The 17,089-nt window shown below is 60.1% G+C and overlaps 1 protein-coding gene across 1 annotated transcript in view; it reads left to right on the top strand.

The window, feature by feature from the left end:
* Positions 1 to 17,089, top strand: part of PTPRN2 (protein tyrosine phosphatase receptor type N2) — a 944,635-nt gene that overhangs the window by 864,443 nt on the left and 63,103 nt on the right. The window contains exon 14 of the mRNA XM_081285260.1: positions 14,343 to 14,537. Within this exon, the coding sequence (XP_081141386.1) occupies positions 14,343 to 14,537 (195 nt within the window). The remainder of the gene's footprint in view (positions 1 to 14,342; positions 14,538 to 17,089) is intronic.

Below are 17,089 nucleotides of genomic sequence, written 5' to 3'. Positions count from 1 at the left end.
GCCTTGGCCACGCTCCTCCCAGGCAGGAGGCACCTGGCAGCCCTGCTTTTGCCCTGGCTGGAGGCCTTAGGGTTGGCATTTCCCTCAGCCCTCAGCTCTGGGAGCTGCTCTCCTCCCAGCCAGCAGGCAGCTGCACAGGGCTGTTTCTGCCCGGGACCCTGCTCATGTGGGTTGCCCCTGCGGGTGGAGGTCTCAGATCCCAGACCGCCTAGGGCCCTCAGGACTGCAGAGCCCAGAAGTGGAGCAAAGGAGCACTTTTTTTTTTTTAATCAATGTTTATTTTTACTTTTTTTCTCTTTCCCAATCTATCACCATTTTGCCCTTCATTTACATTGTCTTTTTTAAAAATTCCTATTTTTTTATTCTAATCTGTTATACTTGACAGCAGAATGCATTTGCACTCATATTGCACACACAGAGCACAATTTTTCATGTCTCTGGTTGTACACAGTCACACCATTCAGGTCTTTGTACATGTCCCTAGGGTGATGACGAAAGGACACGTTTAACCAACAGGGTCTGGTTGAGCCTGGCCTTACATAAGACCAGCCCACATTTGTGTGACAGAGGCCAGGTGGCACCGCGGTGATGCCTGGGGAACCCAGGGTGGCCAGGCAGGGGCCTTGGAGCAGGTGGAGGTCCAGAACAGTGGGAGGAGGGCGGGGGAGAAGTGTTCCCGAGGCTGAGGCTTCTGTTCAAGAGGAGAGAAAGAAGATTGGGCAGGGCTAAGGCAGGCGGTGGAGCGAGAGCAGGCCATGACCTCCTGGGCGCTGGGTGGGGCCATCTGTGGGCCTCACGGTCCCAGCGGTGTCTGAGGACCTGCCTTGCTCCCTGCAGCAGCTCTGGAGTGGTCCCTTTGCTCCACTGCTCACTGTTGTAAGAGTGGTTGTTCCTGGTGTGACTCTTCATCGAGCCTTGGGCTCCGGGAAGATGTGGGAGCCAGGCGTGTGAGGCAGCCGGCACTCCCCTCAGCACCGGCCGGGTGCTCCTGCAGAGGAGCTCTGACTAGACTGGCAGGGATAACAGGCAGAAAATAATACAACCAACAAAATTAACTGTCTGATGAGTGTGTGTGTGTGTGTGTGTGCACAATTGATGTGGTCATTAGGGTTATGTGAGCAAATAAAGGTAAGTATTTGAAAACTGACTGAGGAATACAGGTTTGAAACAGGCCTAACCTTGGATCAACTTTGTGACACTTTGCAGCAAATCAGATGGAGCTTTGCAAGTTGCACCCAGGATGTCGTCACACCAGCGCAGAGCCAGGCTTGGGTCCTCTGATTGCAGGAGGAAAGTGGGTCTGTTCTGTGATTAAGCATCACAGCATTTCCCCCATTTTTGCAAAGACAGTGAAGCAGAAGAATAAATTTACATAAAGGAGCCCCCCCAAATTACCCCTTTGTTGGCTTCAGAGACACATAAGCCAGACATCAAGATGCTTGGGGACTAGGGGTGCAGCTCTGTGATAGAACCCTTGCCAAGCATGCACAAGCTCTAGGTGATCCCCAGCACCACACACACAAAAATATTTTTTAAAAGATGTTTTTAAGTGGGAGGAAATAAAATGCAGACTTGCTTCTCAAACAAAAAGCCTACGGTGGAAGTTGGACCTGGTGTGTGGTTTCAGGGTTATGCACCCACCCCCATGGCTTTCTTTCCTCCACCAGATTCAACAGCAATAAAAATACAGAGAGTCAGTCGGCCCCACGTTTGGCATGTGAGAGAAACATTGGTTGCTTTCGAAGCGTCCATCTCCTCGCTGACTTGAGTGCTGCCTCGGGGGGTCGTCATGGCGCGCACCATGCTGCCCAGGCTTTGCCACTCCTGGTTGGACACGGGTGTTTTCAGGCTCTGTGCGTCTGCACAGCTCGTGGGCTGCCAGTGAGACAGCAGGCAGAGCTGGCGTTGTGTTGCCGAGTGTGGAAGCGCCCCCCCCCCCCGCCTGCCTCCCGGGTTCCCCCCACGGACCTTCCCTCTGGAAATGCAGCCCGCTGGCTGGAGTTGGAGGTGAAGTCCTCCTGGAGGTGAAGCGCCTGCCCCTCTGGGGCAGAGGACAGATGTTTAGAAACTGGTGGGCCCTGAGCTCAGAGCCCCGTGCCCCCCAGGGTCAGGGTCACCTGCCTGAGACAGGATTAAAGGGACCTGCCCGAAGTCCCCAGACCCCCAGCCCTCAGGGTGCACTCATGCCTTGCACAGTCAGATCGTCACTCAGGCAGCCTTAGATAGGGTAATTGGGCCCCAAAATGATGTGCAGTTCCCGAAACACAGAAGCAGCTGCCTCGGCACCCCCCACGGCCTGCCCTTTGGCTTCATCAAGCAGTGGCAGAATGGAAGGACTGAATACCTTTTGTGTCCCAGCCGGCTCCTTCCAGCCTGAAATGCCCGTGTGCCCTCTGCCTCCTGAGCCTTTGTTCCCAGCTCCGCACTTAGAAAGCCTGCCCCCTCCTCTCCCAGACCATCCCCATCTGTCAAGCCTGGAGTGGGGACCCTGGCCCAGCCCCTGGGCTTTCCTGTTTAAAGTGACTTTCCACTGGCATTGGGCTGAGCAGACCCGGTGAGCAGCAGCCAGTCCTTCTGCTTGCTCTGTGTAACCTACAGCACCCTGGGCCCCGCAGGGTGCTGATAAAAACCTGCCCGAAGCCCCCCGACCCCCAGCCCTCAGGGTGCATTGGCAAGTTGAACTAGATGTTGACATGGGAGGAGCTGGTCTGGGGGCCCTTTAGAACTCTTAGACCCTGCCCCACAGGACTGTAGCACCCAGAGCAGTGCCCAGTGGGCAGGAAGCAGTCGGCAGACGCGGTGTGCCGTCGATGTGGCCAGGGACTGTGACAGTGGCCACACATGATGACCATTCATTACCTCTTGAGCAAAAAGAGTGTGAGGAAGGTGGCAGAAGCCTATGTGGAGAATGGCTGCCCATTGTCTTGTCCTACATCAGGCGCAGGCTGCTCTGAGTTGGCTATTTAAAATTGCCTGAATCTGACAGTTGTGCCATGGGGGGCCACCAAGACTGGCTTGGCTTGCAGCAGTGGCGAGGACCCGTGACCTTGGGAGGCAGCCCTGGCTTCGGGGCAGCCCTTGAGCTGTGGGGGCTAGAGTCGAGTTCCTGGTGGTCTGTCCTGTGGGTGGCAGCCTGGCTGGAGGGGTTTTGCTGGGCTAACCAGGCCCCCAGGAGTAGCTGGGACTATCACAGGTGTCCTTCTTCCACCTCCAATCAAAGCATCGAGATAGTACAGAAACCCACCTTGAAATGCCTGTCTGGGTGAGAGTGCTTCCAAAGTCATGTCTCCCTCCTGGGTCTCCTGCTTTACACTCTTTCCTGATTTCAATCTGATCATCAGTAGAAGCCAACAAAGCCCTTAAGGAGACCGTTGTTTAGTAAAAGGGACTCAGTGGCCTCCATCTTAGGTACGTCAGCACGTCCGGCTGCAGGTCACTGTGTTGAACAGTCAAGTCCTCACCTCTAGGTACCTGCTAACTGCAGAGGAGCAAGGCAGGATGGTGCCCCTTCCAGCCACCTCCCAGGGTCGAGAGAAGAGAACACAGCGCTCACATCCTGGCCCAGGGAGCCCTTGGCAGCAGGACCCAATCCCAGCTCCCTGGTGGCCCACCCTTGGTGGGCTCACACCCAGACACCAGAGTGAGAGAGAGCAGTGCTTACTGAAGCCCCTGAGACCCACAGGGGCCACTGAAGATGACAGAATACAGCCAGAGGGTGCTCATGCTAAGGGTGAGACCAGACCAGAGTGGAGGACAGGGTGGCAGGTCCAGGGAGGTGGGCAGCTGTCCTCTAGACTCAGAAGAATAAGTGAAGACTTATATCAGTTAAAATGAGTCTATGCTCTTAAGTTTCTTTTTGAGAAAACATCTGTGAAATTGGGGGCACCATCCACCCCAGAGTGGCTCTGTTAGTTCACTAATGTGGTGCCTGGTGCTTAGATGGGGAGATGCCACTCCACTAGCAGCACCTGTGTAGGCAGAGCCCCGGTGTGCAGAGCTGGTGTGCAGAGCCTCAGTGTACAGAGCCTCAGTGTGCAGAGCCCAGGTGTGCAGAGCCTCAGTGTGCAGAGCCCAGGTGTGCAGAGCCCAGGTGTTCAGAGCCTCAGTGTGCAGAGCCCAGGTGTACAGAGCCTCAGTGTGCAGAGCCCCATGTGCATACCCCCAGTGTGCATAGCCTTAGTTTGCAGAGCCCAGGTTTACAGAGCCTCAGTGTGCGGAGCCCAGGTGTGCAAAGCCCAGGTGTGCAGAGCCCAGGTGTGCAGAGCCCCATGTGTGCAGAGCCCAGGTGTGCAGAGCCCCGGTGTGCAGAGCCCCAGGGTGCAGAGCCCAGGTGCATAGATCCCAGGTGCGCAGATCCCAGGTGCACAGAGCCCAGGTGCGCAGAGCCCAGGTGTGCAGCGCCCAGATGTGCAGAGCCCAGGTGTGCAGCGCCCAGATGTGCAGAGCCCCAGGGTGCAGAGCCCAGGTGTGCAGAGCCCAGGTGTGTAGAGCCCATGTGTGCAGAGCCCCAGGGTGCAGAGCCCAGTTATGTAGAGCCCAGGTGTGTAGAGCCCAGGTGTGCATGAGTCCAGGTGTGTAGAGCCCAGCTGTGCATAGCCCAGTGTGTAGAGCCCAGGTGTGCAACATCCAAATGTGCATAGCCCACATGTGCAGAGTCTAGGTGTGTAGAGCCCAGCTGTGCAGAGCCCAGGTGTGCATAACCCCAGTGTGCATAGCCCAGGTGTGCATAGTCCCAGTGTGCATAGCCCCAGTGTGCAGAGCCTCAGTGAATAGAGCCCAGATGTGCAGAGCCCCAGTGTGTAGAGTCCCGGTGCACAGCGTCTGAGTGTACATAGCCCAGATGTGCAGCATCCAAGTGTGCATAGCCCCGGTGTGCAGAGTCCAGGTCCTCGGTGTGCAGAGTCCAGGTGCATAGAGCCCAGGTGTGCAGAGCCTTGTTGCATAGCATCCAGGTGTGCAGAGCCCCAGTTTGCAGAGCCCTTGCGTCAACACCCAGGTGCGCAGAGCCCAGGTGTCAGTGCCCAAGTGTGCATAACCCAGGTGCTCGATGTCCAGGTGTTCAGAGCCCAGGTGTCAATACCCAGGTGTGCAGAGCCTAGGTGTCAGCACCCAAGTGCACAGAGCCCAGGTGCACAGTGCCCACGTGTGCAGAGCCCAGGTATTAGTGCTCAGGTGCAAAGAGCCCAAGTGCACAGAGCCCAGGTGTGCAGCGCCCAGGTATGCAGAGCCCAGGTGTCGGCACCTAGGTGTGCAGAGCCCAGGTGTCAGCACCCAGGTGTGCAGCGCCCAGGTGTCAATAACCAGGTGTGCAGAGCTCAGGTGTCAATAACCAGGTGTGCAGAGCCCTTGTGTCAACGCCCAGGTGTGCAGATCCCAGGTGCACAGAGCCCAGGTGTGCAGAGCCCAGGTGTCAATACCCAGGTGTGCAGAGCCTAGGTGTCAGCACCCAAGTGCTCAGAGCCCAGGTGTACAGAGCCCATATGTGCAGAGTCCAGGTATTAGCACTCAGGTGCACAGAGCCCAGGTGTGCAGAGCCTAGGTGTCAGCACCCAAGCGCACAGAGCCTAGGTGCACAGTGCCCACGTGTGCAGAGCCCAGGTGTGCAGAGCCCAGGTATTAGCACTCAGGTGCACAGAGCCCAAGTATTCAGAGCCCAGGTGTCAGCACCCAGGTGCACAGAGCCCAAGTGCACAGAGCCCAGGTGCACAGAGCCCAGGTGTGTAGAGTCCAGATGCACAGAGCCCAGGTATGCAGAGCCCAGGTGTGCAAAGCCCCAGTGTGCAGAGCCCAGGTGCACAGAGCCCAAGTGCACAGAGCCCAGGTGTGCAGAGCCCAGGTGCACAGAGCCCAGGTGCGCAGAGCCCAGGTGCGCAGAGCCCAGGTGTGCAGCGCCCAGGTATGCAGAGCCCAGGTGTCGGCACCTAGGTGTGCAGAGCCCAGGTGTCAGCACCCAGGTGTGCAGCGCCCAGGTGTCAATAACCAGGTGTGCAGAGCTCAGGTGTCAATAACCAGGTGTGCAGAGCCCTTGTGTCAACGCCCAGGTGTGCAGATCCCAGGTGCACAGAGCCCAGGTGTGCAGAGCCCAGGTGTCAATACCCAGGTGTGCAGAGCCTAGGTGTCAGCACCCAAGTGCTCAGAGCCCAGGTGTACAGAGCCCATATGTGCAGAGTCCAGGTATTAGCACTCAGGTGCACAGAGCCCAGGTGTGCAGAGCCTAGGTGTCAGCACCCAAGCGCACAGAGCCTAGGTGCACAGTGCCCACGTGTGCAGAGCCCAGGTGTGCAGAGCCCAGGTATTAGCACTCAGGTGCACAGAGCCCAAGTATTCAGAGCCCAGGTGTCAGCACCCAGGTGCACAGAGCCCAAGTGCACAGAGCCCAGGTGCACAGAGCCCAGGTGTGTAGAGTCCAGATGCACAGAGCCCAGGTATGCAGAGCCCAGGTGTGCAAAGCCCCAGTGTGCAGAGCCCAGGTGCACAGAGCCCAAGTGCACAGAGCCCAGGTGTGCAGAGCCCAGGTGCACAGAGCCCAGGTGCGCAGAGCCCAGGTGCGCAGAGCCCAGGTGTGCAGAGCCCAGGTGCACAGAGCCCAGGTGCGCAGAGCCCAGGTGCGCAGAGCCCAGGTGTGCAGAGCCCAGGTGTCAGCACCCAGGTGTGCAGAGGCACAGTGTGCATAGCCCAGGTGCACAGAGCCCAGGTATGCAGAGCCCAGGTGTCAGCACCCAGGTGTGCAAAGCCCCAGTGTGCAGAGCCCAGGTGCACAGAGCCCAGGTGCACAGAGCCCAGGTGTGCAGAGCCCAGGTGCACAGAGCCCAGGTGCACAGAGCCCAAGTGCACAGAGCCCAGGTGCACAGAGCCCAGGTGTGCAGAGCCCAGGTGTCAGCGCCCAAGTACACAGAGCCCAGGTGTCAGCACCCAGGTGCACAGAGTCCAGGTGTCAGCACCCAGGTGCGCAGAGCCCAGGTATCAGCACTCAGGTGCGCAGAGCCCAGGTGTCAGCACCCAGGTGCGCAGAGCCCAGGTGTGCAGAGCCCAGGTGTCAGCGCCCAGGTGTGCAGAACCTAGGTGCGCAGTGTGCAGGGTCCTCAGTGAGCTGCTGAGGGGATGGTGGTAGGCAGGGGATGGCCCAAGGATGGCTCAAAGGCTCTTCCATGCTGTGGCCTGCAGGTCTCTGAACCTGGCTCAGGAGCCGCCCTAAGGAAGGCCTTTCCCTGCGGTGTGTGGTGGGTGTGGAGTGCACGTGTGCGCCTGGAGTATCGTGCACGAACATGGAGCATGCCTGTGTATGGGAAACAAGTGCTGCCTGGTCAGCTCAGGGGCAGATTGCTCTACGGGTCTGCTGTGGCTCTGATTCCGAGGTGGGAGCTCCCTTGGCTGTCCTGATGCACTCTGCATCCCCATGTCTCCTTGGGTGCCGGGGTGCTCCTAGCCCATGCAGACAGGGCCCGGCCATGGTTGCCCTTCCAGGACAGTCCAGTCGGGCTGCTCACAGTGGGGAAGCGGCCCTGGGAAGACAGCCTGGAGCCCAAGCAGTCCTTGCTGTCAGTCTGGTCCGTGAGGACACAAAGGCTGCTCCAAGAGAAGTGCACCGTGAGCAGGAGAGGTGAGTGGACGAGTGTCCCTGGGCCCTCTCCACTGACGTCTTCTCTCCACTTCCCACACGCACTGGCTAAGCGGATCACTCGGTTCTAATCACACTGAATGTAGAATCTTATGTTGTAAGCATACCTTGTATCAAAGTAGTACATGTTCAATATAGAAAATACCAATAAGCAAAATAAAATAAAAGCCACCTGTGGTCCCACCCGAGATGGAAAGCCACCATGAATAATTCAGTGCTGCCATTGAGGGTTTCTCCTGGTCGTATTTACTTGTGAGCTCTGACTTTCTATGATAAGGCTTCCTGTGGTCACGTGCTCTGTGGCCCCTAAGCTGGTGGGGCTTGCAGCTGTGGGCGGCTTGTGCCGGCCACAGGCTCTGGAGGTGGGGTCCCTCCCCAGGGCCAGCTCCCATGCAGCACATTCTCCTGGTGCTTTATCCAGCCCGGAAGTAATTGGCCTTCGTCCCTCCCAGCCCACCCTAATGAACTCTTCTTCCCCCAGGGCTTTGTGCGCTTGTTCCTTAGTTTTGTCCTGTTACTACTAATTATGCTCCGCAAATAACCCTAAAAATCCCAGGCTTCCTTTGTGTGCACGCTCAGGCAGCGCGCTGCTTTGTTCCGACCATTCCTGGAAAGGTGCGGAGGGCTTCCCTTGAGCCTTTGTAGTCTTGGTCTATTGGTGGAATCTGAGAATGACAGGTCTTTTCTCTCCAAGTGATCCCGCTCTCTGTAATTTTCCCCCGTCAGATGCAGAGTTGAGAAATGAGACATTTGCATTATTGTGTGTGGATGAATTTCTGCCCCCAGAATCCTATTCAGCTTATTTTGCAAATTGTGGCGTAAAGAAGTATAAAATACGTGGAGGACTCTGTAGAAACCTCCCAGGGCTTCGGCTCAGCTGCAGCAGAAGCAAGTGGTTGTACAGAGAGCCGTGACGAAGGTGTCAGGACGTGTATGCATCTCTCTCTACTGAATCTGTGTCCTTACACTCTGAGGGTTTGTCTGAAGGCGTGCAGTTTCCCAGGCCTACGCCAGTCCTTGCTGGCATGAGCCGTGGGCTCTGTGCGGGTGCTGCTCTGGGGGTCCAGCCCTATAGGATGCAGGTTCTGTCTGCAGGCATTGGGCCGTGGGCTTTGGCAGCCTGGGCCGGTGCACCCTCGCCTTCCCAGCTGGCTCAGGTTGGAGGTAGCACCATACTGTGCCGAGATCTGTCTTACGCATGGAGAGCCTGGTGTCGGGTGCAGACCCCTGCATCTTGTCTTCCTTGGCACCTCCTGTCCCATTTGGGTGTCTCAGTGGTGCGGCACAAGCTTCCTGCGTCCTCAGTGATGGGCACTGAGCTGTGAGGAGGTGGAGGGGAGCACTATTCTTTCTAGAATCCCAGTTGCTCTGACTACACCTGGGGATGGGGAGGAGCCTACTTGGTAGAGGAGTAGTCAGAAGTCACACTGGTGTGGCATGGCCCTGGTGGGTCCTGGAATGAAGGTCCCCAGATGTCACCATACCTTCAGCCCTGGCTGCACGCTGCCTACAGGGAAGCTGGCGGGTGGGTCCCGACACCAGCACGAGGTGGCCCAGCCCTGACGGGGGGCGTGCGTCACCTGCATCAGGTGTAGCAACTTGGAATCACCCCAGCACCCAGGCTGAATGGCTCTCTTGTTCCCATTTTACAGATCACAGAACCAAGTCACTTGTCCAGTGTCACCCCACTGTGAGGGCAGAGCTGGGGTTCAGACCCAGACAACCTACTACTGGTGCACCCTTGGATCCACCCGGGCCTGTCTTCCCTCCCAACAGTGGACTTCATTTTCTGCTGTGGGACCCTTTTCTAAGATACCACCATCTCTGGGACACTTGCTTCCTGAGAACAGAGGCCATTCCTGCAGACACCACCTGCAGGGTCATGTGCCCCGTTACTGTCCACGGGCCTTCCCGTGAGCAACTGCGGTGATAGGCGTCTGTCATCCTCCAACTTTCTCAACCCCCGACAGAGTCCAGACAGCCACAGCTGGCACAGATGGCCTGGGTGGCCACGTCTCTGGAGACACGCGTCCTTTCCAGGGACACACAGCTGAGGTTCAGCGAGTGCAGGAATGAGAGTGCTCTCTAGAAAGTCCTAGTGTGCACTCTCCTGGGTTCCCTCCCTCTTGCCTGTTGAAGAGGAAGGATTGGTACAAGACAAGACAACCGGTGTGTCACACTCCCCACTGTAGGAAGGCTGGAGTCGGCCTTGGCAGCAGGTGCGGCGTGAGCACTGTTCAGGTATTGACTAGCGTGGCGCAGGCGTCCAGAGGGACTCCTGTGGGCTCTCCTTGACCCTCGCTGGCCTGGGTGACCAGGAGAGCTGCTGTGTTCTCCCTTCCTAATTACGCACCTGTGGTCACCAAGCCACGGGCATGGCTGCAGAGCCCACCGTGGGCTTCTTAAACTCGAGGTCACGAGCCACATGCTCTGATCACTTGGATTAAAGTGGTGTCGGTCACCCCAGGTCACAAACAGACCCCTGCTTTTTCTTTATTAGACTTGGCCTGGATCTCGGGCTTCCTCTAGGACCCTGTTTGGTTGCTTTGTTTTTTCGGAGTGAGGTGGCTAGAGGGTCCTGGACCTCTGTCCAGCTGAGTGAAGACCTATTCTCCAATGCCCCCTGTGTCCACGACAAAGCCTGTGCAGGGGAAGGGCGGGGGCCCCCCGCAGGCTGCGCGGAGCTGGACTGGGCCTCTCCGAGCTTGCTCCTCTGCCAGTTAATGGCAGCGACAGGCCACAGCTCTCGTCCTGGGTGTTGTGATCTGAACCAGGGAGCCTTGTTGTGGGTGTTGACTGTGCCCTTTCTGCTGGCTGCCAGGATTATAAATGAGGGAAAATTCAAACCGTCATTGGGCCGGTCTCCAGGTCTCTCCGGGGCCTGCCTGCATTGTTGATTCAGCATTATCAATTATCTTTTGCTCGAAGGAGACACTCTGGATCGCAGCTCTATTTTCAGCTCACCTCTCAGAGTGACTTCAGATGTTGATGTTGGCCAGGACTGTTCCTGACGCCTGCTGGCAGGGCTTCTGCCATGTGCCGCGTGGCTCCACACGAGGCCGGGACACGGGGTGACCTGAGCAGGGCTGCCTGGCCAGGCGCACCGCCCACCGGACAGAGGCTCAGCCATCGGCATCATTCTCCTCCTGAGCACCCCAGCCCTGCCATCCCAGGGCTCGGTGGCTCGTGCCCTGGAGGCTTTCTGTGGGATACCATGGCCCTGTTAGGCATGGGTGCTTTGGGGAGAGGCGTGCAACAATGCATGGGCCGTCTCTGGTCCCAGGAGGGGGATGCCAAAGTGCAGCAGAGCTGGGGACCCCTCAGCCTCGCCAGGCCACGGCACAGCCTGCAGCCTCACCACTGTCTCTGCACACAGGGGGAGGGGCTCTGCCTGACAAGCATGTCACCTGTGACGGGCGGTACAGAGACGGGCAGGCTCGGCCCTCACGCTACCCACTGTGGAACCACGTGGAGACCCTCAGTGCCTTCTGTCACGGGACCACCCTGAAGTGACAGCCAGGCGGACAGAGACGCTGAGGCCCACGAACACCATCTCTTCAGGGCCATCTGAGGGCAGGGCTGGGCCCGCTGGGCCTCTGGGGAAGGAAGCCACATGGGGCAAGTCCCATCTGGCACTAGTGGGCAGGCTGGTGCGGCCTGTTTCCAGGAAGTGCTCCGTCCACAGACAGCACGTGAGCTCCAGCCCTGGACCGAGGTTCAAAGGAAGCGTGAGCAGCAGTGTCCGCAAGCCAACAAGGAGCGGCCTCCCCTCTCGCCTCCCTGCAGTAGGTCCACCGTCTGGAAGCTGCCCACAGCTCCTTCTGAGGAAGAATCCCACCTGAGGCCCAGCCCAGCCCTCCCACACTGACCTCCATGCAGGGAGAGTCCCCGACGGTCCCACAGTCACCCTTCCCAGGACGTGGTCGAGTGTCGCCATGGGTCCCAGGAGGACGGTGAGCACAGAGAAGGCAGGCCTGGTCGTCTCCTGCAGAGTCTAACACTCTGGAGTCCAGACAGGCCATGCACAGATGTACTGGACAGATGGGCACTGGGCGGACGGATGGACATGTGATGCCCAGCCTAGGCCAGCTGTTCTGAAACAAGCCTCCCCTCTTCCCCTCGTGATTGTGATGACCGTGAGGTTGGCGCCGTCACCTCCATTCCTCAGGAGGAGCCAGGCCATGGAGCCGAGGCAGTGCCCCGGGGCAGCCCGCACAGTCCAGGCCTCCTGCTGCAGGTGCTGCCAGTGAATGGAAGGCCCTGGAAGTTGGGGAAGGGGCCCCACTGAGTGCAGCCCCTGGAGGGCTCTGCTGGCTCCCTCTGGCCCAGGTCACCTGGGTGGAGGTGTAGCTCTCTCCTACCTGGCCAGCTCCCTGCAGCCTCCAGGAGCCCCATCGGCCAGCGTCCACAGGTGGCAGGTTGCCTTCTGTCCACCAGCTGGAAGCAGAGGAGCTCTGCAGCCCGAGGAGGTGGATGCACGGCGTCTCCTGCTCTGTCCCCGGGGGCCAGTGGCAGTTTCAGGAGGCCCAGTGCCCAGGAGTCCGTCGGCCGGCTCTCACCTTCCTGCCGCCCTCAGCCTCCTGGGCAGACTTCCCAGCTCCTCACATCGGGGATCAGCTGTCTGCCTCCTTCTGGATGGAAACCCGAATTAGCAGGCCCACGACTCCATCAGCATCACACCCAGCTGCTCCAGAGCCCCCATGAAGGCCATAGTGGAGGGCTGCTCCCCAGCCTGCCCAGAAGACACACATTCAAGGGGATACGCCAGCCCTGAGCTGGCAGCAAACGGGCCCGCGCCCAGGGAGCAGGCTCCGGGCAGGCGCCTTCACCTGGGAAGGCGTCCTCCTCCTAGGGCTCCGTGCAGGGAGGGGCATCCTGAGCATGCCCAGCGCTGCCCTGCTGCCAGCCTCCCACTCCCCTGAGCCACACACTCCTGCCAGGAGAACGGCAGCCAGTGTCCCCGGAAGGAGCTCCGGCCTGAGCCTGCCCTGCTCCCAGAGCCGGCCCAGACACAGTGCTCTTCCCACTGCCAAGCCCTGCAGCCACCAGGAGGCACGGCGCGCACCGACATTGGCCACGCAGCACTGAGCCTGAGCCTGCCGGCCACGCTGAAGAGCGTTGGCTGGAGAGCCTTGTGACGCTGTAGCCCTGACACTCCGGTGCCATGGCTGGGGCTGCGGTTTCCCGGCAGCAGGCAGCCTGGAGCCTTTCACACACGGAGCTTTCTGCCTCCACCGCAGCCCTGTTGTCTCCACTTCTAAGGGGAAAGCTGAGGACACCAGGTCGAAAGACTGGGCGGAGCGAGGACCCCAGCCCCGTATCCGGCCCTGGGTGGCTGCACTCCCTTCTGGGGGTGGGGGGGAGGACTGACGTCCAGGCCACCGGGTGCTCCTGGTGTGTACAGCAGAGGCTGCGCTGGGTGATGGCCACAGGCCCCGCCGCGCAGCCCCGCCCGTCTCCCCCCCGGGGCTGTGGAGCCTGCCTGGGCTGTGGCTGCGCAGGTGCTAACCAGGTGGACTCTCCTCTGGAGCACCCTGGTGTGCCCTGGCCCAGGCCAAGCAGCGCCCACAGGCTGGTCACTGCCCCAGGGGCCAAGCTGAGTCCTCCCGGCATGGCGGGGCTTTGCTAGTCTGCTTTCCTTGTTTCTGAGATTCTGAGGACTCTTGACCCTGTTTTGTTTCCATAGACACACTCCGTGGGGAGCTGACAGGGACTTGTCCGCGGGGTAGAGGCGGTGGAGTGGCCCTGCTCGCTGTGTCCTGCACACGCAGGCACCTCTGGGGCTCACCTTCCCCGCCTCCTCCAGTGCCATGCTGGTCCTCGCCATCACCAGGGCGAGGTGTGCGACACCAGCCCCATAAGGGGCCCCTTCTCAAGGCCACTGGGCCGAGCTGTGCCTTACCTGGGAAGAGGGCCCAGGACTCCACTGTCCACCCTCAGACAGCCCAGCAGGCAGGGCATGTTCTCCACAGGGGGCCAGCAGTTCCCGGGCTCTAAAGCCAAGGAAAATGGCAGCCCGGGGCACGCAGGAGAGTGAGACCCTGGGAGCCTCCCTGGTGAGCCACGCCCCAGCTGGCAGGGCCATGGGAATGAAGTGGACAGTGCACAGGGACGGCCTGGCTGCTCTGAAGCTGCTCGTCCCTGGAGCATTTCCAGCCCATCCATGGCCAAGGTCCCTCACCCACTGCCTCTGGCCATTCTCGCTGGGCAGAGGGACGGAACCCATGTGGGGGCCGTCACAGTGTCCCAGAATGACACCCTGTCCCCCGGAGGGACGGAGCCCCCAGGGCAGATCTGACGGTCACTGTCAGCCAGGGAGCAGGGTTGCCATGGTCCCCGACCCACACGTAGTGTGGCAGTTGTTTGAGGAGGAGAAAGAAGCGTGGGAGTGAGGTTCGCGCTCCAGCCCCGTGGCCTGGGTCAGGGCACCCGCGAAGCCCTGCCACGCACTCGTGAGAGGGGAGAGACCCCCGGCCCCGGGCACCTGTCACAGAGTAGGTGCCCAGCCCTTCCTGAGACGGCGGGGTGAGTGTCCTCGGTCTCCCACCGGCCTGCTCCCTGCGTGGGGCAGGATGTCCAGGGCTACTGAGTTAGGCGCCCATGCGGGGGTCCCAGTGACCGGGGGCTGGTCTCATGGGAGCAGCCTTGGCTCTCTTGCTGCCCGAGTTCCCAGCCTGGGGCCTTCCCCGAGGCTGGACGCCCTGACTCTGCCTCTGTCTTCCAGGAGCTGTGCCGCCAGCGCATGGCCCCCCGGCCCCCTGACCGCCCCGAGGGCCCACACACTTCCCGCATCAACAGCGTCTCGTCCCAGTTCAGCGACGGGCCAATGCCCAGCCCTTCTGCCCGGAGCAGCACCTCGTCCTGGTCAGAAGAGCCCGTCCAGCCCGACATGGACATCTCCACGGGCCACATGATCCTGGTAAGGCCACACCCTCTGGGGGGGACACGGCAGCACTGACCCTCTGTCGAAGAGGGACAGGGGAGCCCCAGAGCCCCCCTGGGGGCCCGGCCGTCAGTGTGCTTCTCGCACCAGCACGGGGTGGGCACCACGCCTCCCAGAAGCCCCTGCACACTGTCCCGGGCCCCTTGGCCCACAAGGGAGCGTGGTGCTGCCCAGAGGTGCCATCCCACATGCCTCGCCACGTGCAAGGTCGTGCGTAGACTGACCTGTTTTCAGCTGAGGAGCCACATATTCTATTAGCGCCTACTGTGTACACGCCACTCTTTTGCTTTCTGAAGAACAAGTGGCTATTGCCCCCTCCTCCTGGGTTCCCAGCCCACTGAGCGCCATCTCAGCAGATAGGTGTCCCTGTGTGTCCCTGTGTGTCCCTGTGATAGACGTCCCTCTGGAGGCGATTGGTTGGGGTGCAGCCCAGCAGAGCTGCCTGTGGGCGGCGCAGCAGGAGACCTCAGTGCCTTCAGCAGGGAGGCACCGTCCCCGCATCCTGGTCCCCAGGGAGGGACCACACCCATGGCTGTGTGTTGCCACTTGGTGCTTAAGGAGTGCCGGGTCTTACGGGAGCCGTGTGGGTGGCTGGGTGCTTCCTGAGGTGTCCCTGGCCCAGGCAGGGAGGCGGAGACACCAGGCCAGCCATGGTACTGCCCACACTGCCTGCCTCGACTGAGCAGCTCTGCAATGTGGGCAGGAACGTGTCCTGTGCGCAGCCAGCTCCCTGGACTCAGGTGGGCCCTGCGCACTATCATCGTGTACCTGGGGAAGCCCTCCTTGCCTGACCACCTGACGGTGGCATGCACTGGTGGAGTTGGGCCACAGAGGGCCACAAGGCCTGGCGCTTGAGCCAGAGACAGAGCCGGAGGCTGCTGCTCACCAAGACCACTGGACAAGGCAGCGGGGGTTCAGGTCTATCCTGTGGGACAGGGTGGGTGGGGAGACCCAGGCGGCGGCAGCCAGCGGCAGCCGGCCTCCCAGGTTGTAGCACAGGACAGGGTCCAAGTCTCCCCCATCAAGTGCTGGACTAGGGGATGCCTCAAAGGCTGTCCCTCTGACGCAGCAGGGACAGTATTAATGTGTCCAGGTGGGGCCAGCTGTTCATCGCTCACTTACAAACCTCACTCCTGCTGTGTGCCCAGGTGGCCCATGAACAGAGAAGCTGCTCTTCATGAGTGGCCGGTAGGTCACCGTCACCTGGCCTCTCAGGGACTTTGATGTCGAGACCAGGAGTTCCGACTTGCAGCCAGGCTCAATGCTGGGGCGACTCGGCAGGGCTGTTGGAGCCCCCAGTGTCCGGTGTCATGTGTCACGCAGAGTCCACGTGGCACAGGGACACGTGGTGCCCCTGTGGGAAGCTGGCCTGGGCTGCAGCATCACGCCAGAGTGCAGCTCGAGTGCAATTTCACAGAGCACCCAGGTCCCAGAAAAGACCCCTCAACCGGCCAGATGCTTGCCAGGTCCAACAGGATCCCTTCAAGCAGCCAGTGAGTGCCACCAGACTCCCAACGGGCCCTTTCCCCTGCAGCGCCATGGCTGGACCCGGTTCTCAGGCCTTGAGTGGGGTTCAGCCAGCTCCCTGACTTCATCCCACAAACCATAAGCTCCAGGGAGCTGGGCCTTCCTGGGTCAGTGCCGTGTGCAAAGAACACTGTGACCGAGCACATTCCAGGCTCCAGGAGTGCAACGGCTAGCTGGGCAGTGGCACACGCCTGTGATGCCCATGGCTCAGGAGGCCAAGGCAGGAGGATCACAAGTTCAAGGCCAGCCTCAGCAAGTTAGGCCCTAAAGAACTTAGCATGACCCTGTCTCAAAATGAAAAGCTTTTATAAGGTCTGGGGATGGGACTTAGTGGTCAAGCACCCCAGGATCAATCCCTCCTACCAAACAAAAAAAGAGAAAGAGAGAGAGAGAGAATTCAGACAGCTGCAAGCAGGAGCTGGTGCATGGAGGAGGAGGTCCGGCGTGGCCATGCGGGGGACCGGTCTTCTCGTCACTCTGGAGTCCTGCTCCCTCTCCTCTGACCTGAGCCCAGGGGCTCACCTTGGGCATTTCCTTGGCGCAGTGTGAGGCCCCTCAGGGGAGGCCAGGGGAGCACTGGGTGGCAGAGGTCCTCGTGAAGGCTGGGCTTGGCCCCGGCTGCGGGACGTCTGCATGTCGGTGCCTCGGAAGAGCTGGAAGAGCGACTTTCCCACTCATTAATGCTGCAAGGAAGATGATCCTGTGGTGACGGTCACTCTGGCCTCGTTGGGACTTGCCTATCCTTATCAGACCACTGACCTGGTGACGCACGGAGCCACAGAGTGCAGACGTGACGTCCAGGCGACCCCAGGACCACTGTTCCAGATGGTCAGCAGCGCGTCCAGCGGAGCATGGTGTTCCAACACCCGCTCGCGGGCACACAGAGGGAAAGCCGTTGGCATCTGAGCGCCAGGGTGGGAGCCGGGGCACCCATGGTGCCAGGGGGAGGCGTCCACGGCAGTGGGGAATGCTCATGCTGCACCATTGCTGGCCACACTGGC

The sequence above is a fragment of the Spermophilus citellus genome (assembly GCF_964194105.1).
Source record: "Spermophilus citellus genome assembly, chromosome: 3".
NCBI lineage: Eukaryota > Metazoa > Chordata > Mammalia > Rodentia > Sciuridae > Spermophilus > Spermophilus citellus.
The sequence above is the reverse complement of the archived record's forward strand: the minus strand, read 5'-3'. Positions and strand labels throughout refer to the sequence as shown.